Source organism: Schistocerca gregaria, chromosome 1, assembly GCF_023897955.1.
Source record: "Schistocerca gregaria isolate iqSchGreg1 chromosome 1, iqSchGreg1.2, whole genome shotgun sequence".
Classification (NCBI taxonomy): domain Eukaryota; kingdom Metazoa; phylum Arthropoda; class Insecta; order Orthoptera; family Acrididae; genus Schistocerca; species Schistocerca gregaria.
This window is the reverse complement of record NC_064920.1, coordinates 281,740,759-281,768,113: the sequence shown is the minus strand read 5'-3', so window position 1 is coordinate 281,768,113 and position 27,355 is coordinate 281,740,759. Positions and strand designations below refer to the sequence as shown.

Sequence of the window (27,355 nt, the reverse complement as noted above, 5' to 3'; positions counted from 1 at the left end):
CTTCAGTCCTGAGACTGGTTTGATGCAGCTCTCCATGCTACTCTATCCTGTGCAAGCTTCTTCATCTGCCAGTACATACTGCAACGTATATCCTTCTGTATCTGTTTAGTGTATTCATCTCTTGGTCTTCCTCTACGATTTTTACCCTCCAAGCTGCCGTCCAATGCTAAAGTGGTGATCCCGTGATGCCTCAGAACATGTCCTACCAACCGATCCCTTCTTCTTGTCTTGTGCCACAAACTTCTCTTCTCCCCAATCCTATTCAGTTTCTCCTCATTAGTTATATGATCTACCCACCTAATCTTCAGCAGTCTTCTGTAGCACCACATTTCAAAAGCTTTTATTCTCTTCTTGTCCAAACTAGTTATCGTCCATGTTTCACTTCCATACATGGCTACACTCCATACAAATACTTTCAGAAACGGCTTCCTGACACTTCAATCTATACTCGATGTTAACAAATTTCTCTCTTTCAGAAACACTTTCCTTGTCATTGCCAGTCTACATTTGATATCCTCTCTACTTCGACCATCATCAGTTATTTTGCTCCCCAAATAGCAAAACTCCTTTACCACTATAAGTGTCTCATTTCCTAATCTTATTCCCTCAGCATCACCCGACTTAATTCAACTACATTCCATCATTCTCGTTTTGCTTTTGTTGATGTTCATCTTATGTCCTTCTTTCAACACACTATCCATTCCGTTCAGCTGCTCTTCCAGGTCCTTTGCTGTCTCTGACAGAATTACAATGTCATCGGCTAATCTCAAAGTTTTTATTCCTTCTCCATGGATTTTAATACCTACTCCGAATTTTTCTTTTGTTTCCTTCACTGCTTGCTCAATATACAGATTGAATAACATCGGGGAGAGGTTACACCCCTGTCTTACTCCCTTCTCAACCACTGCTTCCCTTTCATGTCCCTCGATTCTTACAACTGCCATCTGGTTTTTGTACAAATTGTAAATAGCCTTTCGCTCCCTGTATTTTACCCCTACTACCTTCAGAATTTGAAAGAGAGTATTCCAGTCAACATTTTCAAAAACTTTCTCTAAATCTACAATGCTAGAAATGTAGGTTTGCCTCTCCTTAACCTAGCTTCTAAGATAAGTCGTAGGGTCAGTATTGCCTCATGTGTTCCAATATTTCTACGGAATCCAAACTGATCTTCCCCAAGGTCGGCTTCTACCAGAGTTTCCATTCGTCTGTAAAGAATTTGCATTAGCATTTTGCATCTGTCACTTACTAAACTGATTATATATCTTGAAAGAGACTCGTTGAGCTGCAAGTTGCAGACAGGCATGATGAAAAGATTGTATGCAAGAGGTTTCAGCCAAAGCCTTCTTCAGAAAAGCAATACACTGAGACATTCACATAAGCATCCACACATCGCTATCTACAGCCACTCAGGCCAATCTGGAATTTCCTTCAGTAGCTTATGTATCTACTATATAGAGAGAGATTTTTTTTATGATTTTAATGATATTTTAAATTATATCTGTCTTGCATTCACTTTTAACACCACAATATTATGTTTTATAATAGATGAGAAACAGTACTTGAATGTGCATTTATTACATGAGTTTTCAAGACTTTAATATTTTCGCTGAAGATGGTGACTGAAATCATTTTGCTGTAATAAATGATTTTGAATCTCTTATAATCGATGCTGCCAATTTTCTTGTTTACAATACTAATATTGCGGTCGCTGAGCATGTGATTTCCAATGGAATCCAACCTCAATTTCAAACTTGTTGCACCATTTAATGTTGTTCAATCTTTCTTCTAGGTTGAGAAAAATGTATGAACACTTCTTGCTTTCATTATCAAACACAATGTCAGAACGGCCTTTCTGGTGCTTTTACCTTTGTTAAAGCCAAACTTATCACCATATAACAAATTCTCATATTTCTTTTTCATCTGTTACACAAGTGAGTTGCTAACATATCTTCAGTACTGAAATGCTCTTATGTCATAATACTCAATTACCAGCAAGTTTCTGTAACTTTGTGGCTATTTGGCTTGTAACAGGTGCTTCAGTACTTTTGTTGTGGTCTTGACTTTGATGCTAGTGTTTTATCGCACACTTGTAACTTAAGCATCTGGCTATATTATGCTGATTAAGTTTTAGATATCAGATGGTTTGAGCTGGTTCATTGTTTCATAAAGATAGTTAACTCAAAATGTGTTGTTTGTCTCTTCAGTTTGGAGTATATTTAACTATTGACTGTGGTCATTATGCTTACATTGTTTCTGACAACTCCTATTACTCTGCCATATGCTGCAGTTACTTGACATAGTCACTCTCATGTCTTGTGTTCTGAGTTAAAGCTTTTTTTTTAAGGACACGGGGCAATGTGTGATTTAGTAGAATTTTACTGTCTAAGGAACAAAACACATACCTCATAAAAATTGCTTGTTACAATCATTGTTGTATTTATAAGTTACTTTAAAATGAATCCCAGCTCTTTGTTCTGTCATCACTTTCAAAATAAAAGGCACATTGCTGCCACATTTTTCGATTTTATTTCTTTTTATTTATTTATTTAGGTAATATAGACTGTCACTATCATGAAAAAATTTCAGGAAAAGAGCTACACAAATAATTTGAGATCTAATGTGTGCTGTCTTGAATGTTTCTGTTAATTCTTCAAATCACCAGTTGTGCTCAACCAACCATATTGTTTCACATATTGTGCATTAGACCTCTTTCTCTACTGAGCATTATGAATCATTTCCTAGACGTTTAAAAAAACGTAACCATTCTTATTAAACAATGTGAAAATAGTAGATTGCTACTAACCATAAACATGACATATTGAGTTGCAGGCAGGCAGAATGTAAAGACTGTTACACACTGAACTTTTGGCCAAAGCCGCCTTCAAAAGAAAAAAAAAAGCACACTTACACAGTCACACAAGCAAGCACACCTCATGCATACATGACTGTTCTCTGTGGCTGCTGAATAAAGAATGCAATGGTGTTGAGTGGAAGTAGCAGTGTGGATTGGGTTGGGAAGGGGAGAGGTAACAGGGTAGAGGTATGGGGAGAAGAGTGTGCAGGGACTAGATGGTGGCCAGACAAGGTTGCCTGGCATGGTATCAGCAAGCTATGGTGGAAAGGAGGGTGGGGGGGGGGGGGGAGTGTTTGAAGGACAGCAGCAGAGGGAGGAAAAGACCAGTGCTATTGTTAGAGAGTGGTGATAGGGGATCCAGATATCGCAGATTATGAAGCAACCATTGAAATGAAGCATGTTATGTTCAGCTGCTTGTTGTGCCGCAGGGTGGTCCACTTTGCTCTTGGCCACAGTTTGACGGTGCCCATACATTCTGGTAGACAGCTGATATATGATGTGGCTGCTTTCACAGGTGCCCCACCCACTGATGGGGTAGAATAAGCCTGTGACAGGACTGGAATAGAAAGAAGCTGGGTGGTTGGATTAGGCAAGTCTTGGTGGGCCTGATCCACAGGGATATGATCCTTGTGGCAAAGAGCTGGAATTGCATTCTGGCTGTAGCAGCTGAAGAGAGCAGTCATGTAGTGTACAATGTGCTTGCTTGTGTGTGTGTGTGTGTGTGTGTGTGTGTGTGTGTGTGTGTGTGTGTTTTTTTTTTTTTTTTTTTTTTCCTTTTCTTTTCTAAAGAAGACTTTATCTGAAAACTCAGTGTGTAACAGTCTTTTCATTGTACCTGTCTGGAACTCAGCTAGAATTAGACTTTTCCATATTTAGAAATTGTATGATGATCGAAGTCTCCCAGGCGCCAACGTTCTTGTTTTTTATATATTTTTAATACATGTAAGACACTGGTAGATATATTCACTGGTTCTCTTATTGGCTTATACAGAGATAATCAAACAATGGTAGATTAATGTTGTAGTATTTATGAGGTGGTTTGCACTGCACGACCTGTCAGTTACTGACATCTGTAATTTTCAGATTACCTATGTAATCATACAGTGTGTGTATGGTTTCACATTACCAGAATGCTATAACGTAAATGGTTTATGCTTTTCCCTTAAGTGTTGCCAATGTGAATCGTGTCATCTGGTCTGTTGTTTTTGGTTTCAAATGAAGTTTTGTCACTTAATGGGTTATGCAACAACACCCCCTTTTTGAGAACTTTAACATTGTAGTGCATCAGCAATCATGAATAATTTAATGATTATAAAAAATCCGCCTCAATTGCAAATAGAGACAGGATGTTGATCTAGGTTTCGGCACGGATAACCACGCCTTCTTCGGAACAAACTGAAACTGCAAACTGCCTAAAGAGGTATGGTCCAATATTAATACAGAATGCCCAAAAGTGCAAAAGACTCGCATAAAATGTAAAATAAATGGTATGTGCGTAGTGTGTATCATGTCAACAGCTGCACCTAGCTCAAACATCAGAAACTCTCAGAGCTCTGAGATCCCCCGGCCCACCGAACGTTGGCTGGGGTGAGGAAGCACGCTTCTGACATTTGAGCTAAGTACAGCTATTGACATGTTACACATGTACTGTTAATTTACATTTTATGTGATTCTTTTGCACTTCTGGGCATTCTGTATTAATGTTGGACCAAGCCTCTTTAGGCAGTTTGCAGTTTTAGTTTGTTCCTAAGAAGGCACGATTATCTGCGCCGAAACGTAGGTCAAAATCGGATTTCTATTTGCAATCGAGGCGGATTCTTTATAATCATTACCCCTTTTTTCCTTCTCCCCCTCGTCTGACTGGTTGGTTGATGCAGCATGCCATGACCTTTTCTCCAGGAATTTGTAGTAATCACAACTTTTTGTGAGTGCTTCAGTTGAGAATCTCCTCCTCCTCCTACTCCTAGAGAAAGAAGGAAGGAAGGAAGAATTGGGTGTAATGTTTTAGTAATCTCTCTCTCTCTCTCTCTCTCTCTCTCTCTCTCTCTCTCTCTCACACACACACACACACACACACACACACACACACACACACACACACACACTTTTTTTTAAAGCAGCAGACAAAATTGAATAGTTTCGTCTTGTTTTGGTTTTATTCATTTTATCTGTACTTCATGTCCAGTAAAAAGGTCCCTGTATTTAGTCGGTTACCATCATTTATAACTTTGAAGTGAACCAAGGCGGTCCAACAACAATCTTCTTCCTTCCTAGTGGCAGTTTTAGTAACTAAATTAATTCACCATTTAAGCAATAGAAAAATTAGTTCATGTTCCAGGTCTCAGACTTGAAATAATATCATGTTCCCAAAGCTATAACAAAATTAAGTAAATGTCAATATGTGGTATTCTTAATAATGTAACACTTACTTTTATAATTGTTGTACAGGATTTTTATGAGACTGTGCACTTTCCTGAAGTCTCGTATGGACAGTGTGCGTCGTGTTGCAAGAGAAATTCTCCAGAAGATCATGGTGACACTTGGACCATCCTACCTCAGTATCTTAGTATCTGAAATGTCATCACTTCTCACAAAAGGATTTCAAGTGCATGTCCTTGTTTACACTGTTCATTCAGTACTTGTTGTAATGAAAGATATGTTCCGGGCTGGCGATGTAGATAACTGTCTTCAGTCCATACTTGAGGTATTATGCATCAATTTTAAACTTCCGTCTCCTTATTTTTAACAACATTACTTGAGATAGTCTGCAGAAGAGTTAATGACAATAAAAATCAAATAATAATAATATAAACCCAGCATAGCTGTAAATATAAGTTAACATATTTATCATTCATTCACAGTTACGGAATTCATAGCAATGTCATTTAGAGATTGTCAATCACAATAGTAAAACTAATGAGGACATTTTTTTCTTCGGAGCATGTAGTACTTTAGTGAATATTCCAACCTTTATAATCTGTATTTAACTTCCAGTCTGTTTGTTGTTTCTCTAATAATGGTTTTCTTTTTTCCAGCTTTGCAAATTGGATTTGTTTGGAGCTTCTGCAGAGGAAAAATCTGTTTCACAGATTACTGCAAGGTTTTTCGAGGCGAAGTCTACTAAAAGTTATGACATGTTTCATATTATGTCACAGTGTATAAGTGAAAAATGTCTCACTGATCTGCTGTTGCCCCTTAAAGAGGTAAACATGATTGCATTAGTTATGTAAATGTTCTTAACACTGTGGACACCAAGCCAAAGCATAGCTCAGGCTACAGTTTCGTGTTGGAAAGACTTCACACCCAAATATAGGTCAGACTATAATTTTCTTGATGCAGGACTCATTTTCATATGAGAACAATGTAAGGATGTCTCACAGCTTGCCCCTTGTTTGATGCTACCTTCTGTTGTCAATTTCTAGAATTATTTCGGAAGAGACTTTAGCGGACATGATGAGTGCTATCGTAGATGGCTGAGCCAATGTGATCACATTGATTGTAATTCTGTGTGGGTACCTGTTAAGTTTTGCAGCTTTCTGCATGACTGCGACAAATGTGTCATATATGTTGAGTGAGCAAGAAATTTTGGAACCCATGAGGAAGAAATTTCTCAATAACTCAACCAGCACTTTTTCCTTGGGCAGATAAATATACCTCATGTCATGATTATTTTAAAATTGTAATGTGTCAAACAATTGAAGTAAATATGAAAAATAAATGTCGAAGCATGGTCCTTTTTTACTGAGTATTACTCTTGAAGATACATCAATCATGTATGTGCCAGTAATGCTTTAAAAAACAGCATAAATGGCCAGTTTACTAGGTCCAGTATTCTTCTAAGTGGCTGGTCTCCAAAGTGTTAAAATACTTTCTTGTTCTCTGTTGTGCACATTTGTTACTTTTGGTTCTTTTCATGGTTATAAATATATGTACTTTGTTACAGGTATTGGTTCAATCACATAACCACAAAATTGTGAACAAGGTTTCTGAGTGCTTGCGACAAGTTGCAATAGGATTATCAGAAAATAATTTTGTCTCTGCTGAATCTCTCATTATATTTGTGTATGGAGTCACATCACAGTCAATTCCTGAACTGTCACCTGAGCTAAAGAAGGAAGAAATTTTTGAAACTGAGAAAGAAAAATTATCAATTCAGAGACCAGATTCATTTTTAATTCCTGAAGCACCTAGAAGCCGGTCTGGGGCTACAAATGTGAAAGCAAAGACTTCATCACAAGCTAATGCCCACGTGCTGGTAGAGTTTGGTCTTAGACTGTTTCATATACTCCTAAAAAAGGAGAGGCTGAAGTCACAATATTATAAGCAATTTTTGGATCCTATGGTTTCTATTTTACATGACTGTTTGAGATCTCAGCATGTCAAGGTAATTAATATTCTAAATATCTGCAACAGTAAATTTCATCATATTTCCATGTTGGTTAACTGCTCACACATATCATTTTCCATAAATAACACTCGACAATATTTTTATTATTTCTCTTTAGTGAAATAAAGGTTTGTATATTAGTTACCAAACAGTGGACTGAATAAAGATAATTACTTATATGTACTGGAGGTATTGGGAAGTAGATGGCCACATGAACAAGAGCTTACTATCACAGCACCAAATCAATGTGTATGTGTATTTTGTAGAAAAATGACTTCATAACCTGAGCTTTCATTGTTTGTATTATGCCTAAAATTTTTCAGTGTTGACTAAATTTATGTAAAACTCATATATGGATTATATGAGCCCTTTACATGCAAAAGGAAAACATAGTTTAGCATTTCTTAAAGTCAAATACAGGAAAAAAATTCATAGACACACTACTGCCATGATCATGCACATGTGGGAGGTTGTGTGTGGAATATGAGTACTCTCACTAGAAAAAGAGCAAGAGCTCAAAAGCTAATGTTAACTGTTTAATATTATACATTTCTGTGCACCACACACAAGTCCTCTGTAGGTAAGCGGTTGCTTTTCCCTTGTTTTATGTACACTGCTTGGCAGTTGCTAAGGAACATCTGACACTTGCTACAGAACAATGGTCATCTGCTAAGGAAAACTGTCAGTTGCTCAGGGACAACTGTTGTTTCAAAACAACTGACAGTTGCCATGGAACATTCAGCAATTGCTATGGAACGCTCGACCAATCTTAGTAAAAGAAAATGTAGATGGGAGGAAGTTTTAACTGCACCAAAGCCTGAGCACACATGCTCCATAAGCATTTGACAGTTAATGCAGTAGTGTTTGACAAAGGTTGTTGTGAAACCAATTAGTGAAACATTCCATGTGGTATGGCAGCATGTCTGCAAGTCATCATTTTAGTGCTTATGATTGTGGATGAGCAGTTTGATGGCTCAAAGCTAGTCAAAATGTCGCTAATGTGGCCACACTAGTGAATGCATCAAAAAGTGTCCTCATGGGATTAAAAAAGGCCAGTGAAGGTGGAAGTGGTTATAGACGGACCACCAAATTGCTGCAGATCTTTCAACTGCTACCAATACATGTGTCTCTCCCAGTACCATTTTGTGGTGATTAAATCAGGCTGGTTTGTATGCTCAGAAGCATGTTAAATGCATCCCATTTCAGCCACACCATTGTCAAGAAAGTTTGTTGTTGTGGGAACTATGTTGTTTGGGGTCAGCAGCAGTGGTACAAAGTGATGTCGCCAACAAATCCTGCTTCACTACAACAAGGTTTCTGACCACCAGTTAGTGCGAAGAGGGGGGGGGGGGGGGGGGGAGGTACATGTATCGCCACAGAATGTTCATGAATGTCATCAGTATAGTCTGTGTGTTATGGTGGTGGCAGGCATTATGCACAATAGCCAAACACCAGTGCCATTGCAGCATGGTGATACTGCAAGGAGATTAACCTGAAACATGCCCATCTGTTAAGGGGTGCGGTGGGTCCCAACTTTCTGTTTGTGGATGACAGTATCTATCCACACAGGACTGCTGTGGTCTCTGACACAATGGAAAGTGAAGATATTGAACTTATGAAGTGGCTTTCATACTGCCCTGACCAAACCCTGTGGACCATGCATGTGATGGTTTTGGCAGACATATTTCTTAAAGAGCACATTCTCACTGAGCCATGCAAGAACTAAAAACCACCTTTGGAGAGCAGTGGGATAATATCCCCCAAGGACTCATTAACAGTTTGGTAGCCAGCATGCACAACAGGTGCAAAATGTACATTAATGCTTGAGGAGGATGTATTCCTTACTGATAATCCAATATCAACTTTTATATTGGGAGAAAGTTATTTACGTCTGTTGTTCTGCTTTCCCATGTGGTGAAATCTGTACCATTTTTCATTATAAGTATACCACTGTGCATCTATTACTTATGTACTATGTTCCATGTTGTAAATTATTGTCTGTGATTATTTCCATCCAACAATGTTTCTATTCCTTAACAGTTGTCAAGCAGTTTATTTTCCCATACAGGAATTTCCGTGAAGTGTTGATAATGCAAGTCTTCAGCAAAATCTCTATTCTGTAATCAATTAATCTCAATTCATAAATGTTTGTACTTATGTTAGGATAATGGTGCCTATTTCATATCACATCATTTTTACAACTAAAATGATTATACCTGGTGTCATACATTTTTAAGTTGCATTACTAATTTTGTAGCTGATGAAAATTTCTATCTGAATGGACAGAAATTGCAAATCACACATACATTGCTTCCTTCATCCGGTGCTAAAATATTTTATATTATACTGTTTTTATAAAACTCCTGTTGTGTTAAGGTGTGTTATTTGCAAAGCCTTAGTGATATACTGGATTATTTTATTTCTTTCTGGAAACTATATTTTGCTCCATAAAAAGCTTCAAACATTTCCAGTATTTACATCATTCCATTATTCGAAATGGAACCTTGTTTTATGTTTTTATTATTCATTTTTATTCCTACTTTTTCAGACATTTTATATTAATTTCATACATTAGATGATTATTATCTGCACTAGAGGCAATCAGAATGTCAGTACCAAAGTGAAGATGAATCAAGTATATTCCACTTACATATTCTCTCTATTTGTGTTTCCAGTTTAGCAACCTGAAAACTCCTCCTATGGGTTCTGAGAATAGTATTGCTGATGACTGCATAACTCTTCTGTCAGTTCTAAATTTGTCATTATCCTGGTGAAGTATAACAAAAACTGCCACATTGACCTATGTACGCTTTGGTACATTCACTTAGATGGCCTCATTGACTTATTTCTCAAGGGCTGTCAGTACACATTGTTCCAACTGGGTCAAAAGCTTCTTAAAAGTCTATGAATCCCAGGCAGAAAAGTCATCCATACTCATTGCTCAATTTTATGACTTCATTCAGAATTTGCTTGTGGTCTATAGTACTATAATTTACTTCTAAAGCCTGTCCCTGTGCCTGATGAAAACCCAGTGATCCCCCCCCCCCCCCCCTTTTACAGGGTGTGGCTCGTAAATCCGGACAAATGAAAACTTCTTTTTCTTAACGCAAATTTCTTGAAACAAAATACAAATGAAAATGAAAATCCCTTTACATATAACTAGTGATATCTTTGAAGAGTAACATTACTCGATGTAACCCCCTCCAGCCACAATAACTGCCATCAATCTTATCCTGAAGCAATCACACACACTCTTTAAAACAGTGCTGTCCATATTTGTGAATGCTGCATCAATAGTTGTGAATAGAGATGCAACATTAGATTGCCTCTTCTTATTGGTAACTCTTTCAACTATGCTGCAAACATAGTAGTCAAGGGGATTCAAATCTGGGCTATTCAGAGGTCTACATCTACATCCATACTCCGCAAGCCACCTGACGATGTGTGGCGGAGGGTACCCTGAGTACCTCTATCGGTTCTCCCTTCTATTCCAATCTCGTATTATTCGTTTAAAGGAGGATTGTCGGTATGCTTCTGTGTGGGCTCTATCTCTCTGATTTTATCCTCATGGTCTCTCTGCGAGATATATGTAGGAGGGAGCAATTTACTGCTTGACTCTTCGGTGAAGGTATGTTCTGGAAACTTTAACAAAAGCCCGTACTGAGCTACTGAGCGTCTCTCCTGCAGAGTCTTCCACTGGAGTTTATCTATCATCTCCGTAACACTTTCGCGATTACTAAATGATCCTGTAATGAGGCGCATTGCTCTCCGCTGGATCTTCTCTATCTCTTCTATCTACCCTATCTGGTACGGATCCCACACTGCTGAGCAGTATTCAAGCAGTGGGCAAACAAGTGTACTGTAACCTACTTCCTTTGTTTTTGGATTGCATTTCCTTAGAATTCTTCCAATGAATCTCAGTCTGGCATCTGCTTTACCGACGATCAACTTTATATGATCATTCTATTTTAAATCACTCCTAATGCCTACTCTCAGATAATTTATGGAATTAACTGATTCCAGTTGCTGACGTGCAATTTTGTAGCCAAATGATAAGGGATCTATCTTTCTATGTATTCGCAGCACATTACACTTGTCTACATAGAGATTCAATTGCCATTCCCTGCACCATGCGTCAATTCGCTGCAGATCCTCCTGCATTTCAGTACAATTTTCCATTGTTACAACCTCTCGATACACCACAGCATCAGCTGCAAAAAGCCTCAGTGAACTTCCGATGTCGTCCACCAGGTCATTTATATACCGTATTTACTTGAATCTAAGCCGCACCTAAAAAATGAGACTCGAAATAAAGGAAAAAAAAATTCCCAGATCTAAGCCGCACCTGAAATTTGAGACGCGAAATTCAAGGAGATAGAAAGGTTTTAGGCCGCACCTCCAAATCGAAACAAAGTGGATCCATTGTAATATGAGACACAATTTAGGTCGAATGAATGACGATACACCTACAGTAGTTTGGTTCGAGTCGTTAGCTTAACAGTTAAGCTTTACCAGGTAACCCTTGCTATGCGTCAGGCGCTCCGTCCGTATTTATACGGGTACCCTTCCTTTTTCACGTCCTTCGTCTGGTTTGAATCGATTGCTTATTTTGCTTTGATCTGATAAGTGTCGTTTTCTTTGTTATAGGTGTTTACGTCACTCTAATCTGAAAATGCATTACTGTACTGTGTCATGCATTGTTTGTCGCGTTCTTATAGTATGTGTTTACGGCCTGTCACCACTCGCGGCATGGTTTGCTTTTGTGCGCGCTACCGCCGCTTACAATTAAAAAAAGAGGAATCGTCTCATTAGAGAAACAACAGCAAGAGACTGCTATTTGTTGTTACTTACACTGCTGCTTTCTTTGATAATGATCAATAAGAACCAAATAATAGACTGCGTATGGTAGAACATGTTCTGAACGAGAGTTAGGCGAAAATTTTTCTCCGTTTGAAAATCTTTGCGGCCGCTTCTTTAGTACATCAAATACTGCACAGAAATTCGAGTCATCTTAGATTTAAAAATCTAGTCAGTTGCCGTGCTTCATTTCTGACTGTATCACTATTAGGCATAAGAATAATTCGAATATAAACATAACACGATACGTATATTCTTCCGCATTTGCTGTTGTCTCACTCTAGTTTCTTAGTTTATTAGGCAGGCAGGATTTAAATGTGATAGCAGCAGACACAAAAGAATACATGGAAAAATGTTTATGTTCGTATTATTCTTATGGTGAAGAGTATACTGTATGTGATTCACATTTCATCACGTTCCTATTAGCAACCATCTCTTCTCACAGGTAGGAAAAAATTCAGAACATAGATTTGGCCATATTGACAAACATCCCAAACAGTCTTGCCAGTCGGATTTTCGTAGTACATTGAAATTCTGCTACATTCGAAGATGAACAATACAGAATTTGTATTTACTTCATTGGATAATGTATGAAAATGTAGTGGTTGAAACTCGGGGCGGAGAGAAAAAAGCTCGTCTTCCACCTTTTTTTTAATTTATTTACTGACGCAGATGTTTTGGCCCCAGCATTTATCTTCGTGCCTACAAAGCATGCCTGAGTAGCGCTACATATATTCGACGGCAGAAGTTAGTTGTGGCGGCACCTACCAACATTTTTCAGAACTTCCGCTTGCTTTGCACTCGATTCTAAGCCACAGGCGGTTTTTTTGGATTGGCTTATATTCGAGTAAATATGGTGTATTGTGAATAGCAACGGTCCTATGACACTCCCCTGCGGCACACCTGAAATCACTCTTACTTCGGAAGACTTCTCTCCATTGAGAATGAAATGCTGCGTTCTGTTATCTAGGAACTCTTCAATCCAATCACACAATTGGTCTGATAGTCCATATGCTCTTACTTTGTTCAGTAAACGACTGTGGGGAACTGTATCGAACGCCTTGCGGAAGCCAAGAAACACGGCATTTACCTGTGAACCCGTTTCTATGGCACTCTGAGTCTCGTGGACGAATAGCGCGAGCTGGGTTTCACATGACTGTCTTTTTCTAAACCTATGCTGATTCCTACAGAGTAGATTGCTACTCTCCAGAAAAGTCATTATACTCGAACATAATACGTGTTCCAAAATTCTACAACTGATCGACGTTAGAGATATAGTTCTATAGTTCTGCACATCTGTTTGACGTCCCTTCTTGAAAACGGGGATGACCTGTGCCCTTTTCCAATCCTTTGGAACGCTACGTTCTTCTAGAGACCTACGGTACACTGCTGCAAGAAGGGGGGCAAGTTCCTCCGCGTACTCTGTGTAAAATCGAACTGGTATCCCATCAGGTCCAGCAGCCTTTCCTCTTTTGAGCGATTTTAATTGTTTCTCAATCCCTCTGTCGTCTATTTCGATATCTACAATTTTGTCATCTGTACTACAATCTAGAGAAGGAACTACAGTGCAGTCTTCCTCTGTGAAACAGCTTTGGAAAAAGACATTTAGTATTTCGGCCTCTGTTTCAGTACCATTTTGGTCACAGAGTGTCTGGACATTTTGTTTTGATCCACCTACCGCTTTGACATAAGACCAAAATTTCTTAGGATTTTCTGCCGAGTCAGTACATAGAACTTTACTTTCGAATTCATTGAACGCCTCTCGCATAGCCCTCCTCACACTATATTTCGCTTCGCATAATTTTTGTTTGTCTGCAAGGCTTTGACTATGTTTATGTTTGCTGTGAAGTTCTCTTTGCTTCCGCAGCAGTTTTCTAACTCAGTTGTTGTACCACGGTGGCTCTTTTCCATCTTATACAATCCTGCTTGGCACATACTCATCTAACGCATATTGTACGATGGTTTTGAACTTTGTTCACTGATCCTCAACACTATCTGTACTTGAGACAAAACTTTTGTGTTGAGCCATCAGGTACTCTGTAATCTGCTTTTTGTCACTTTTGCTTAGCAGAAAAATCTTCCTACTTTATTTAATATTTCTATTTACGGCTGAAATCATCGATGCAGTAACTGCTTTATGATCGCTGATTCCCTGTTCTGCATTAACTGTTGCAAATAGTTCGGGTCTGTTTGTCACCAGAAGGTGTAATATGTTATCGCCACGAGTCTGTTCTCTGTTTAACTGCTCAAGGTAGTTTTCAGATAAAGCACTTTAAAAAATTTCACTGGATTCTTTGTTCCTGCCACTCATTATGAACGTTTGAGTCTCCCAGTCTATATCCGGCAAATTAAAATCTCCACCCAGAACTGTAACATGGTGGGGAAATCTACTCGAAATGTTTTCCAAATTATTCTTCAGGTGCTCAGCCACAACAGCTGCTGAGCCCGGGGGCCTATAGACACATCCAATTACCATGTCTGAGCCTGCTTTAACCGTGACCTTCACCTAAATCATTTCACATTTCGGATCTCCGTCAATTTCCTTCAATACTATTGCATTTCTTATCGCTATAAACACGCCTCCCCCTTCACTGTCCAGCCTGTCTCTGCTGTATACATTCCAATCTGAGTTTAGGATTTCATTACTGTTTACATCTGGTTTCAGCCAACTTTCTGTCCCTAGTACTATATGGGCGTTGTGAACGTTTATTAATGAGAGCAGTTCTGGAACCTTTCTATAGACGCTTCTGCAGTTTACTATTAGCACATTAATATTGTTATTCTCTGTTGCATTTTGCCTATTCCTACCTTGCCTCGTCTCAGGAGGTGTCTTGTCGGGCTTAGGGATGGAATTCTCTAACCTGAAAAACCCCCATGTGCACTCCACATGTACTCCGCTACCCTTGTAGCCGCTTCCGGCGTGTAGTGCACGCCTGACCTATTCAGGGGGACCCTACATTTCTCCACCCGATAGCGGAGGTCGAGAAATTTGCACCCCAGCTCTCCGCAGAATCGTCTGAGCCTCTGGTTTAAGCCTTCCACTCGGCTCCAAACCAGAGACCCACGATCGGTTCTGGGAACGATACTACAAATAGTTAGCTTTGATTCCACCCTGCGAGCGAGGCTTTCCGCCTTCACCAATTCCGCCAACCGCCTGTACGAACTGATGATGACCTCTGAACCCAGACGTCAGGAGTCATTGGTGCCGACATGAGCAACAATTTGCAGTCGGGTGCACCCAGTGCTCTCTATCGCCACCGGTAGGGCCTCCTCCACATCTCGGATGAGACTCCCGGCAAGCAGACAGAGTGAACACTGGCCCTCTTCCCCGACCTTTCCGCTATTTCCCTAAGGGGCTCCATAACCCGCCTAATGTTGGAGCTCCCAATAACTAATAAACCCCTCCCCCCCGTGTGCCTGCTCGGACCTTGCTGAAGGAGCAGCCACATGTTCACTCAGAGGCAGAGGGGGCGATGCCACAGGGCCAGCCTCCACATTTACCCTCCGCCTCGTGCGCCGCGAACGCCGCTGAACCCGCCACTCCTCTTGGGGAGAGGGTGGCCTAAGCGTGCCCGGTACCCGCGAAGATGTCTCGACAACAGGGACAGTGGGTGAAGCATGTAACACCTGGGGTGTACCTTGCGACACACCAGACTCCCCACTGCCGCTACACTCCGAGGCAGCAGCCTGTAGACGGCTGACCACGGCCATCAACAAGCTCAGCTGTTCGCGAAGAGTGGCCAGCTCCTCCTGCGTCCATACACAGCAGTCACACATCCTATCCATCCTAAGGAATCAATTTACTGAAGAGACTTAATCAACTTTTAACTAGACTGCTAATTCACTAAAGGCGGCTGATTATTGACTAAACTGTGATTGCTAGCCACTTCTTGTAGAAAACAATGAAAATAGCACTACCTGTCTCTGACCTGTATTGAAAACAAACACTAGCACTACTGGCACTATGGTTGACTAAAGGGACTCTCTCTGACTGTATTCAAAACAAACACGAAATCTATGGAACACTATTAGTAGCAGTCGACAACTTAAGCTTCCTAAAAGCAAAAACACACGGAAAAAGAAGTGACAAGTAAGAAAAATACAGTTAATACTTAAATTAAGGTAGCTCGCTGCACAGCAGACATGAAGCAGACGGTGGTTAGAACTCCTTTGACCAAAACATGTCAACGTTTTCCAAGAGCCAGTTTTGTACTAAATACATCATATGAAGTTGTCCTATGCCATCCACCACACTCTTCGCTCGCTGAATTTCAGTACTGATGCCAATTCCCAGCAATTTATCTGGGTCCTCTGAAATCAGCACCTGAACCTTTTCAATGAATGCTGCAGTTTGTGACATGTTTCCTTGAATGAGATTTCCTCACCAGGGTAGCGGAACCTTCCCACAGACCTCACCAAAGCATTATACTTGGCCACAATATTGCAAATGGTTGATCGCTGGTACACAAAGAATTGAACTGTTTCAGAGGGCGAACGCCCAGCACAAAGACTTTTGATAATCGCAGCTCTTCGGTTCTACTCCTCACTTGCCGTAACATCTTGGTCATTTTGAGGTTATGCCTATGGTTTTCTAGAACACCAGTTGCGACCTCTGGTGGAACTATGATATGGGAGGAAATTGAAACTGAAATTTACCCAGATTTAAGTGCTGCACAATGTTATACACCTACATCTATACTCTGTAAACCAATGTGAAGTGCATGACTGAAAATACTTTCCATTATACTAGCTGTTAGGACTTTCTCCCACTCCATTTTCATATGGATCATGAAAAATGGTTGCTTCAAAGCTATAATTAGTCCAATCTTGTGTTTGCAATGCCTGTGGGAGTGATATATAGGCAACTGTACTGTGTCCCTAGATTCATCACAAAAGGTGGTTCCAGAAATTTTGTTATTGAGGTTTTCATGGAATAGTTTCAGCTGTCTTGAAGTGTCTGTCTGTTTAGTTCATTCAGCTTCTTTGTGACACTACCATGAGTCGAACAATCCTTTAAGCATTCATACTGCCGTTCTTCGTATCCATTCGATGTCCCATATTAGTCTTATTTGGAATGAGTCCCACACACCTGACAGTATTCTAGGATTAGTCACTTGAGGTTTTGTATGCAGCCTCTTTATAGATTGATTGCATTTCCTTAGTATTCTACCAATGAACTGCAGTTTGCCATCTGCTTTACTTACGCCTGAGCCTACACGATCATACCATTTTATACCTGTACAGAGTCTTGCAGCAAGGTATCTGTATGAGTTTACTAATTCCACCTGTGACGCATTAATATTATAATCATAGTGTACTACATTCTTTTCATTTTGTGAAAAGTACAATTGTACCTTTCGGAGCATTTAAAGCAAGTTTCCAATCTTGGAACCAATTTAAAATCTTATCAAGATCTGACTCAGTACTTGTGCACTTTCTTTTGAACTGTAGTTCATTATACATAACAAAACCATCCCAAAATAAGTCTGTGCTTACTACTATTATTGCTGAGAGAAGTCTGTGGCTGCTACTATTATTGCCAACAATCGTTAATACATAACTTGAACAGCGAGGGACCCATCACACTTCCCTGGGACACACCTGAAGTTAGTCAATGATTCTCCACCCGAGAAAACTTGCCACATCCTCCCTCCCAAAAAATCTTCAATTTAGTCACATATTTTGCTTGATAACCCATACGATCATACTTTTGATAGTAAACATAGGTGAGGCACTGAGTCAAATGCTTTTCAGAAATCAAGAAATATGTATCTACCTTTCAGTATTATCCATTGTGGATGGCGAACTGCGACTGTGATTTAAACTAGCATTTATTTGGTAATAAATAAGCAACCTGTTTCTTTTCTATGATTTATTCAACCACGAACATGTCTTCGAGCCACTGCAGGCTCATCTTCAGATGGAAGTGTTACAGAAATATTATCTTCTGGACCAAGTGTAGCTAGATGCAGTGCTGGTGTTGCTGGTGGAAAGTATGGAAATTTGGTCCACAAGATAATGTTTCTGTGACACCCCCATCTGAAGATGAGCTTACAGTGCCTTGAAAACATTTTCATGGTTGATTAAATTGTAAAAAAAGTGACTGGTTTCATATTTATTACCAAGTAAGCACCAGTTGGTGTATCTACCTGTCTGCTTTGATCCACAGATTTCAGTATGCCATGTGAGGAAACCGCATGTTTTGGAAATCGGTGCCAAGTGACATGTTCATTTTGTTTGAGAAACCTCATTACATTAGAGCTCAGAATATGTTCTACAGTTTTGCAGCAAGTGAATGTTAAGCACATTGGGTGGTAGTTGCATGGATCACTTCTGCTACCCTTCTTGTAGGTGGATGTGATCTGAGCTTTCTTCCATCTACTAGAAATTGGTTTTGGTTTACGTTTCTGTAGTAGACTATAGTTAAAAGATGGGCTAGCTTCAAATTTCATGTAGAATGTGATAGGGACTCCATCTGGCACTGTAGCCTCATTCTATATTAATGATTTCTGCTGTTTCTAATGCCATTGGCACTAATATGTGTGTCACTTATCTTTTCAGTGGGACAGTGATTAAACTGGGGCAGTACTCCTGGGTTTCCCTATATAAAAGAACATTTGAAAGTGGAGTTAAATACCTGTGCTTTTGCTGTGCTATCCCCAGTTTCAGTTCCTGTCTCATCTGCAAGTAACTGGATGCTAACTTGGCTACCACTTACAGCCTTGACATCTGACTAGAATTTGTTTGTGTTTCATGGAAGGTCTTTCAACAATATTCTGCTAAAGTAGTCATTGAAGGCATCACACATTGCCCTGTTGACAGGCAAATGTTTCATTTAGTGTCTCTCCATCAGTAGCCCTTTGTTTTCTCCAAACCTATTATGCAGTAGTCTCTGTTCCCCTAGGAATTTCTTTACAGTCGCTTTATACCATGAAGGATCCCTCCCATCATGGACTGTTCTACTGGGTACATATCTACTTATTGCATGGTCAACCATGAGCCGTAGGTCCTCTGTGTGCCTGCCCTTAGCTAAAAGTTAAAGTTGTCTCTGAGATAAGACACTACTGCTTCTTTACCTTGTTGACTAAACATGTAAATCATTCTACTTGTTTTAATTGCCCTTTGCACTTTGATAATCATTGATACTGCAACTGCCTCATGGTTCCTGATGCCAGTTTCAATTTGGACATCCTCAAATAGGTCAGGTCTGTTTGTTTGACTTTTCATGTCAGCATGCATAATGACATGTCAGTTGTGTTAGTTTTGTTCATTCTAAGAAGATAGTATTTTGCCAAAACCATTAGCAATTATAACAAAAGATTAATACAGGTTTGCGTCATGCATTTTCTCAAGTACAATTTTATGCATATCCCTGATATTGAGCCTTGTCCAAACAATCTCACATTTAGCTTCAGTTTCTACCTCAGTAGATTTGAGGTTTTTTTTCCTGCAACAAAAACACCATCTCTATTTCCCATTAGCATATTGTTTCGATACATGTGTAAATTTTCCTCAAAAATCTCTCTGCAATCAGTGTTCAGTTTTAACCATCCTTTCTGCAACTATTAATATGTGAGCTTCACTGCTTTTAGGAGCACTTCAAGCTCTGCCACTTCGTTGCAAATGATCTTGATATTCTTGTCTGTGGGAGACATTTCTTTGAATCTTACACTGATACCTGATACTTTGTGGTCTCCTACAGCTGTAATTATCTCCAGACAGGGTGGAGAGTTGCTTAATCGAAAAAACCTATATGTGCATCCCACACACTGTCATCTACTTCTCTGATTTATAATGCACATTGACCAATTTTTGGGGATCGTACAGTTTCTAAACTGTATAGTGCAAGTCCAAAAAGTATCAGCCTACATTGTCGCAGAACCTTTGCAGTCTCTAGTTCAAGAGCTCCACTCAACTGAGAACCAGGGTGCTATGATCTGTCTTAGGGACAATTTTACTGATGGTGAACTTCCTTGAATCTCTGCCAGCAAAGCAGGTATTCTCAACCTTCTCTGCCAGTCACTGGAGTAATCCAATTATGACCTCAGAGCCGAGGGTGCAGGCATCATTTGTCCCAATGTTCACCACAATCTGCAGTTGGTTATGCCCTGTTGCCTCAGTGGCTGCCCGAATAGCCTCTTCAACATGTTGATTGTGGACTCTGGCTACACACTGGGTGCTCATGATGTTCCTGCCCATCCATTGCTGCCATTTCTCAAAGTGGTGCCATCAGTTGTTGCAAATTTAAATTGTTGATGATTAATAGAACTCTTCCCTTCTGTGTTTGCCTTCCTTGGCACAGGGCCAGCCAGTGTGGCCGTGTGGTTCTAGGCGCTTCAGTCTGGAACCGCGTGACCGCTATGGTCGCAGGTTCGAATCCTACCTCGGGCATGAATGTGTGTGATGTCCTTAGGTTAGTTAGGTTTAAGTAGTTCTAAGTTCTAGGGGACTGATGACCACCAATGTTAAGTCCCACAGTGCTCAGAGCCATTTTTTTGGCACAGGACTCAGCACTTTTCACAACAGATGAAGCGAGCCTTATTGGCTCTGTTTCAGTGGAAGGCAATATCTCGAAACTGGAGATGGTTGTAACAGCATGAGTTTTCCCAGGCACCTGTCTCCGCTGTAGAGGATACTGAGATGTACTATTGACACATCACTTACAGTTATGTGGACGAGTAGGGATAGATTGTGTGTTTCCTTCAGAAGAGACAGTATCCACAGAAGAGGCTAGTACTTGAGGTACCTTTGGTATCTCTGGTATATGACTCTCAGTAGCCCTCCCAACACAGCCATTTGCAGCAGATTCCATGTGCTTGGCAGTAGTCAGGACGATTTCCAGTTGCTTACAAACAAACATTAATTGTCTCCTCCCGGGGAACAGCTCACACAGTGAGACTGCATTTAGCCTGGTGCAATATTTTAGAGCATGGTAAACAAGTAACTATTAAGTTTGCTGATTCTGTTTAATTTATGGGTCTGATATGCTACAAATATTACCAGGAGCCTTTTAGAACTGCAGTGATTAACAGTCAAAATGAGGTACATATTATAACAACAGAAAAATGTGCTACAAAATTTACAGTTACTTTGAATTGTTTTACAGGTTATGTCACTAAGAAATTTGACAATAGTGTTAACTTATGATTATTGTGGACAATATACAACTCTGTTAAAAGAGAAAACTAATGTGGCATGATTAAGTTAGTTAGTAACAATAACTGTAATTCACAAATGCCTATTCACTATGAAATAGGCTAGCCGCAACACTCACTACTTACAGAAATTCTTGAAAACATACATTTGCAAGCATCTGAAAATTTTCAAAAATATACCTTTTTATGTAAATATGTAATGAAATTAGGGAATTGTTGGTGTTGGACAAGGTTACTGTGGTCAAAAGTTTCTAATAGGCACAATTAACGACATAGTATGAGATTTTTATGATACATGTAAATGTTCGAAAAAATGCAATGTATCACAATACACAGAACTGGCACACAAAAAACTATCCAAAAAATATGAACAGTAGAAGGCCAGGATTTATAAAATCGGACCTACCTGGCACAGGTGAACTCACATAAAGGAAAGTTCTGAAGTTGGCTTGTAGATGTAAATAAACATGTGACTCGCAATGATCTTTTTTAAATAGCTGAATGAGTGATACATTTCTCACTTTTTTCTTGGTGTGTCTCTCTATTTCTAGCTTTGTATTTACTTTTAATCTGTTTCTTACAAGTCTGTGGTAACTTGCAATTCAAAAATTTGTAGGTTTGCCACATCTTTATAGTTTTTTTATTGTCTGATAGATTATAGTCAGTTTCCTTTTTAATTCTAGTTGTTCCTTACGAAATCAATTTTCTTCTTGAGCACTTCTAGTAATGTATCTCTTTCCCCAATGACTTCCTTAGGTTCTATCGTGTTTAGTGTATGGTCTTAAATTATTTCCAGTATTTCAGTAAAACAAGTCTGCAGAGATTCCTCCTATACATGTAATGTTGTGTTTACTTTTCTTGTTCCCATTGAAGCCTACAACTGAGTTTCCTCCCCACTCTGTAGTACAACATCCCCTGATCTTATTTCTGTTCGATTCTCGTTCTTTTTTTTTTTTTCACATTTTAAGAATCCTGATGTATTCCATTTGCCCTTATTAACTCCTCTGCTAATCCCACAAAATTATCTTCACATCCTAAAGTTCTGCAGTTTAGTTTCCCTAAATTTTAAACAAAGTAATTTTAGTGAAGTGAATGTGTAGCACTCCTTGTATGCACATTCCAGTTATACAGATGAATCGGCCTTTGTACGATTTCTGCATCCATAACGACACATTGCCTCCAACATCACTCTCAGTACTATCACATTGGATTGAAGTTCCACTGTCATTGTTTAGTTAAATGATCAGTACTTCCATCAAATTACCAAAAAATACCTTAATTCTACTGTGTTTTCTGTGATATCAGTTAGTGAAGGTTTGTTGCAAGTCACTTCATGCTCTCATTCTCAGATACTGAATGAATATAAGCTTGATTAAAAACAAAGATTCCAAGACTTACCAAGCGGGAAAGCGCCGGCAGACAGGCACAATGAACAAAACACACAAACACACACACAGAATTACTAGCTTTCGCAACCTATGGTTGCTTCTTCAGGAAGGAGAGGGAAAGACGAAAGGATGTGGGTTTTAAGGGAGAGGGTAAGGAGTCATTCCAATCCCGGGAGCGGAAAGACTTCCTTTAGGGGGAAAAAAAGGACAGGTGTACACTCGCGCGCGCGCGCACACACACACACACACACACACACACACACACACACACACACACACACACACACACACATACACACATATCTCCGCACATACACATACACACAAATATGTCTGCTTGTGTCTGTGTATGTGCGGATGGACCAACAAGCAACAGTACCTCCATTATGACAGCTGCCACCCATTCCATATCAAACAGTCCCTTCCCTACAGCCTAGGCCTTCGTGGCAAACGAATCTGTTCCAGTCCTGAATCCCTGGACCATTACACCAACAACCTGAAAACAGCTTTCGCATCACGCAACTACCCTCCCGATCTGGTACAGAAGCAAATAACCAGAGTCACTTCATCATCCCCTCAAACCCTGAACCTCTCACAGAAGAACCCTAAAAGTGCCCCACTTGTGACAGGATACTTCCCGGGACTGGATCAGACTCTGAATCTGGCTCTCCAGCAGGGATATGACTTCATAAATTTCTGCCCCGAAATGAGATCCATCCTTCATGAAATCCTCCCCACTCCACCAAGAGTGTATTTCCGACATCCACCTAACCTTTGTAACCTCTTGATTCATCCCTATGAAATCCTCAAACCACCTTCCCTACCCTCTGGCTCCTACCCTTGTAACCGCCCCCGGTGTAAAACCTGTCCTATGCACCTTCCCACCACCACCTACTCCAGTCCTGTAACCCGGAAGGTGTACACGATCAAAGGCAGAGCCACGTGTGAAAGCACCCATGTGATTTACCAACTGACCTGCCTACACTGTGATGCTTTCTATGTGGGAATGGCCAGCAACAAACTGTCCATTCACGTGAATGGACACAGGCAGACAGTGTTTGTTGGTAATGAGGATCACCCTGTGGCTAAACATGCCTTGGTGCACGGCCAGCACATCTTGGCACAGTGTTACACCGTCCTAGTTATCTGGATACTTCCCACCAACACCAACCTATCCGAACTCCTGAGATGGGAACTTGCCCTTCAATACATCCTCTCTTTTCGTTATCCTCCAGGCCTCAATCTGCGCTAATTTCAAGTTGCTGCCACTCACACCTCACCTGTCATTCAACATCATCTTTACCTCTGCACTTCCGCCTCGACTGACATCTCTGACCAAAATCTTTGCCTTTAAATATCTCTGCTTGTGTCTGTATATGTATGGATGGATGTGTGTGTGTGTGTGTGTGTGTGTGTGTGTGTGTGTGTGCGCGAGTATATACCTATCCTTTTTTCCCCCTAGGGTAAGTCTTTCCGCTCCCGGGATTGGAATGACTTCTTACCCTCTCCCTTAAAACCCACATCCTTTTATCTTTCCTTTTCCTTCCCTCTTTCCTGACGAAGTAATACCAGTAATTAACCTACTGTGTTGAACCTTTCAGGAAGATTTTCTCTCTCATTGAGTAGATTATGTCACTTTGAATTTGGTGACTGTTTATATGACATATTGAAAATCAAATTATTGTTGTCTCCAGGAAACCATTAGGGAAGCATCCTATAACTGGATCTGCATTCCTTACCCGAAGATAGTTGGTTAGCTTTATAGATGCCGTGTATGACTGGCAGCTTTAGTACAGATCTCAGAGGAAACTTGCCAATGGTTCAATGGATAAGTGCTTCAACTACGAGCATTTATTTCAAGCCTAGATCAGTTCTATCAGTTTGAAATGCCAGTGATATGATAAATTTTCAGCCCAGTGTCTGTGTGCTCTTATGTTTTCGTCAGTTCAGCAGTTTATATCTGGGCATCCGTGATTTTATGAAGAGATAGTAACGCTAATGAGTTTCACCTTTTAAAGCCACTTTGATATTACAGCATTGAGCCCAAACAATCATCTCTTCCTCCCTGGAAAGCTAATCATGGTAGGTATGCAGCAGAGCTTCTGTAAATTTTGGAAGATAAAAAATTTTGGAAGGTACAAAAATTAGTGGCTAAATTGCAGCTGTGAAGGCAGGTCATGATTATCCCTGAATAACTCAGTTTATAAGAGCATTGCCTGTGAAAGACAAGAGTCCAGGTTCTGCTGCACAGGTCTCATCTGTCAGGCAGTTTTCAGAACTGCACAGACTTTGCTGTAGAGTGAGGATTATTCACATGTACCTGTGAATACCAGTAGTTAGAATGCAGGCAGATGTACACAACACTGACACAAATGTGAAAGCTTCTAAATAGATAGAGACTGTGGAAAGAGACAGACATATTTAAAAAGAAGAATATTAACTTCTCTTTCACATGTTACCAGTAATACTGAGTAACTGTTTGATATAAGAAATCTATCCTCCATAAAAAGCAAGGTAAGGGGGAGTTCATATTTGGACATGGCATACAGTTCAGATCATTACCTGTATGGCATTCTCTACAAATTTAAGACATTTGAAAGAGGAAGTTGAAAATACCCTATGTACTAATAATACAGCCATTTAGAATTAACTGAAAAGTACATCAGAGTTTGTGACTAATGTGCCTTCTCCTTCTAACTGTGATACCTCTGTAGGGTGCATTGAGCAACTCAAAGACTATTTAGACGGCTTTGAAGAAGCAACCGCTTTCTGTAGTAGAGCAAACTGGCAGATGCAGAGTCACCAGCTAGTGTGCTCCGAATGAATATTTCCAGTACTGTCCAAGGAGGCTATGAGAAACTAGAATAGTCATTCATTTGATGAAAAAGCAGGATAGTACTTCCACACTGTTTGCTGTGGCATACTTTATGTGCTTCCTAAACAAGCATTTTCTTCAAGAATGCTGTTGTGTCTGTAATCAGGAAATAAATTATGTTTAGTTATATCAGAATAGCATGTGTAATTGCACGAAAATGATACCACTCGATAACTCATTAGTTAAGCACCATGTTACAAATTATTATATCAGTCCCTGGATGGTTCTTTAATAGTTTTAGCTATTTTTTTTCTTTCATCTGTGGAAAGATTTTCAGGGTGGAGACAGCTGTACTATTTATGTCAAACTGAAGTAAGATGCATCATGATTGGTTTGAAATACAAAGGATGAAAGAAAATTTTTTTCCTTACACAGAAATAGTAATTATTTATGAATCACAGCATGCCATTTTCTTAAAAAAGAAATCCAGTTGTATCCTACTGGATCTGAAGCCACTTTTATATATAAATCACTGTTATTCACTATGTTTTATTCCTATGCATTCAAAACACATCAGTCAGTTTTAGGCAAAATGTATCAAAAAATTGTACTGGAGACAGAAAATCGTAAGCTCAATCCACTTATCTGAATTTTCCATACCTCCTTTCCAACCAGGGACTTTGAAATGGTAAAAAATTGCCAGCTTCTGTTTCAGTGAATGATGGTGTCCAATGATCATGTGGGTATTTCTTCGTGTTTCCATTTCAATATCAAATTGAAGGCAATTTCGTCTTTAAGATAACTGAATTACACTGAATAGTTGCACAACAGTATGCATCCATCTCAGCATGATGGAAGTCTGTAAAGTCTACAAAATAGTCACTTCCAGTCGATGGGCTGTCCTGTCATGATAGCATGTATTATGTTTATACTACTCCTAAAAAGTAACAATGCTTTATGCAGGTTACATTCAAGCACACGCTTCTGAAATGGCAAACCAATACTGCTAAGCATATAATGAATATTGACAAAATGTCTTTTTTTAATTCTCCCATTTTTTTGATAAAAATTTCATTTTTATTTTCACAGAGAAGCACACAAGCTCTTCAGTGTTTGTCTTGGATCCTTAAAATGGATCTGCCTAGTATTAAAACTTATGGGAAAGAATTGACTACGTCAATTTTTACTATTCTTCATAAGTATGCAGTTTCGGGAATAAGCAAAGGAGATAATTATGACTTAGTAGCAGCAGCATTTAAGGTAAGTTTTATGTTGCCTGTTTAGTTAACTTACATTTTGACTACAAGGTCATAAAATCACTATGCTAGCATATTCTTAAACAAAGCACTTAAATTTTGTGTCTGTATATTGCCTGTAACAGAAGTACACTTTGGATAATCAAGATGAATTATGAGATTAATGTTTTCTGTAGCGACATCTATAGTAACTCTGTCGACACTGTGTGGTAGTGTCAGCTTACTATAATAAGAGGGCAAAGTTTACTTGCACAACTTCAGGCTGTGACAGTGGACAAAAAACACAACTGGAAGAGAAGCCGGGGCTCTTTTTACTTCTCATTTGTGATCCTGAGATTATCCTCCACATATAAAATTAGAAATATAACAATAAACTTTTTTTCAGAATTTTCTTTAATTATTCCTGCTTCCAAAAATTGTCACTCATCACTACCTCCGAAGGTAATGCGGCTTTCTTATGTGTCTCTCGACAGATTTTCTATGTAGTAGAATACTTTCGTTTATTACCTTATACTGTGTGTATATTTTCCATTTATAATATTTTCTTTTTGTGAAATTACTTGTTTACCTTCCACCGTGCCTTTCTGGCAAGATTTTATAGTATTACCTTTGACATTGTATGACATACAGATATTATACTTGC

General features: G+C 39.5%; 1 protein-coding gene across 1 annotated transcript in view; it reads left to right on the top strand.

Annotated features, from left to right (window-relative positions):
- The window catches only part of LOC126341185 (small subunit processome component 20 homolog), a 219,754-nt gene that overhangs the window by 121,946 nt on the left and 70,453 nt on the right, over nucleotides 1–27,355 (top strand). Inside the window, exons 25-28 of the mRNA XM_050001756.1 lie at nucleotides 5,303–5,558; nucleotides 5,890–6,057; nucleotides 6,798–7,238; nucleotides 26,546–26,716. Of these exons, the coding sequence (XP_049857713.1) occupies nucleotides 5,303–5,558; nucleotides 5,890–6,057; nucleotides 6,798–7,238; nucleotides 26,546–26,716 (1,036 nt within the window). The remainder of the gene's footprint in view (nucleotides 1–5,302; nucleotides 5,559–5,889; nucleotides 6,058–6,797; nucleotides 7,239–26,545; nucleotides 26,717–27,355) is intronic.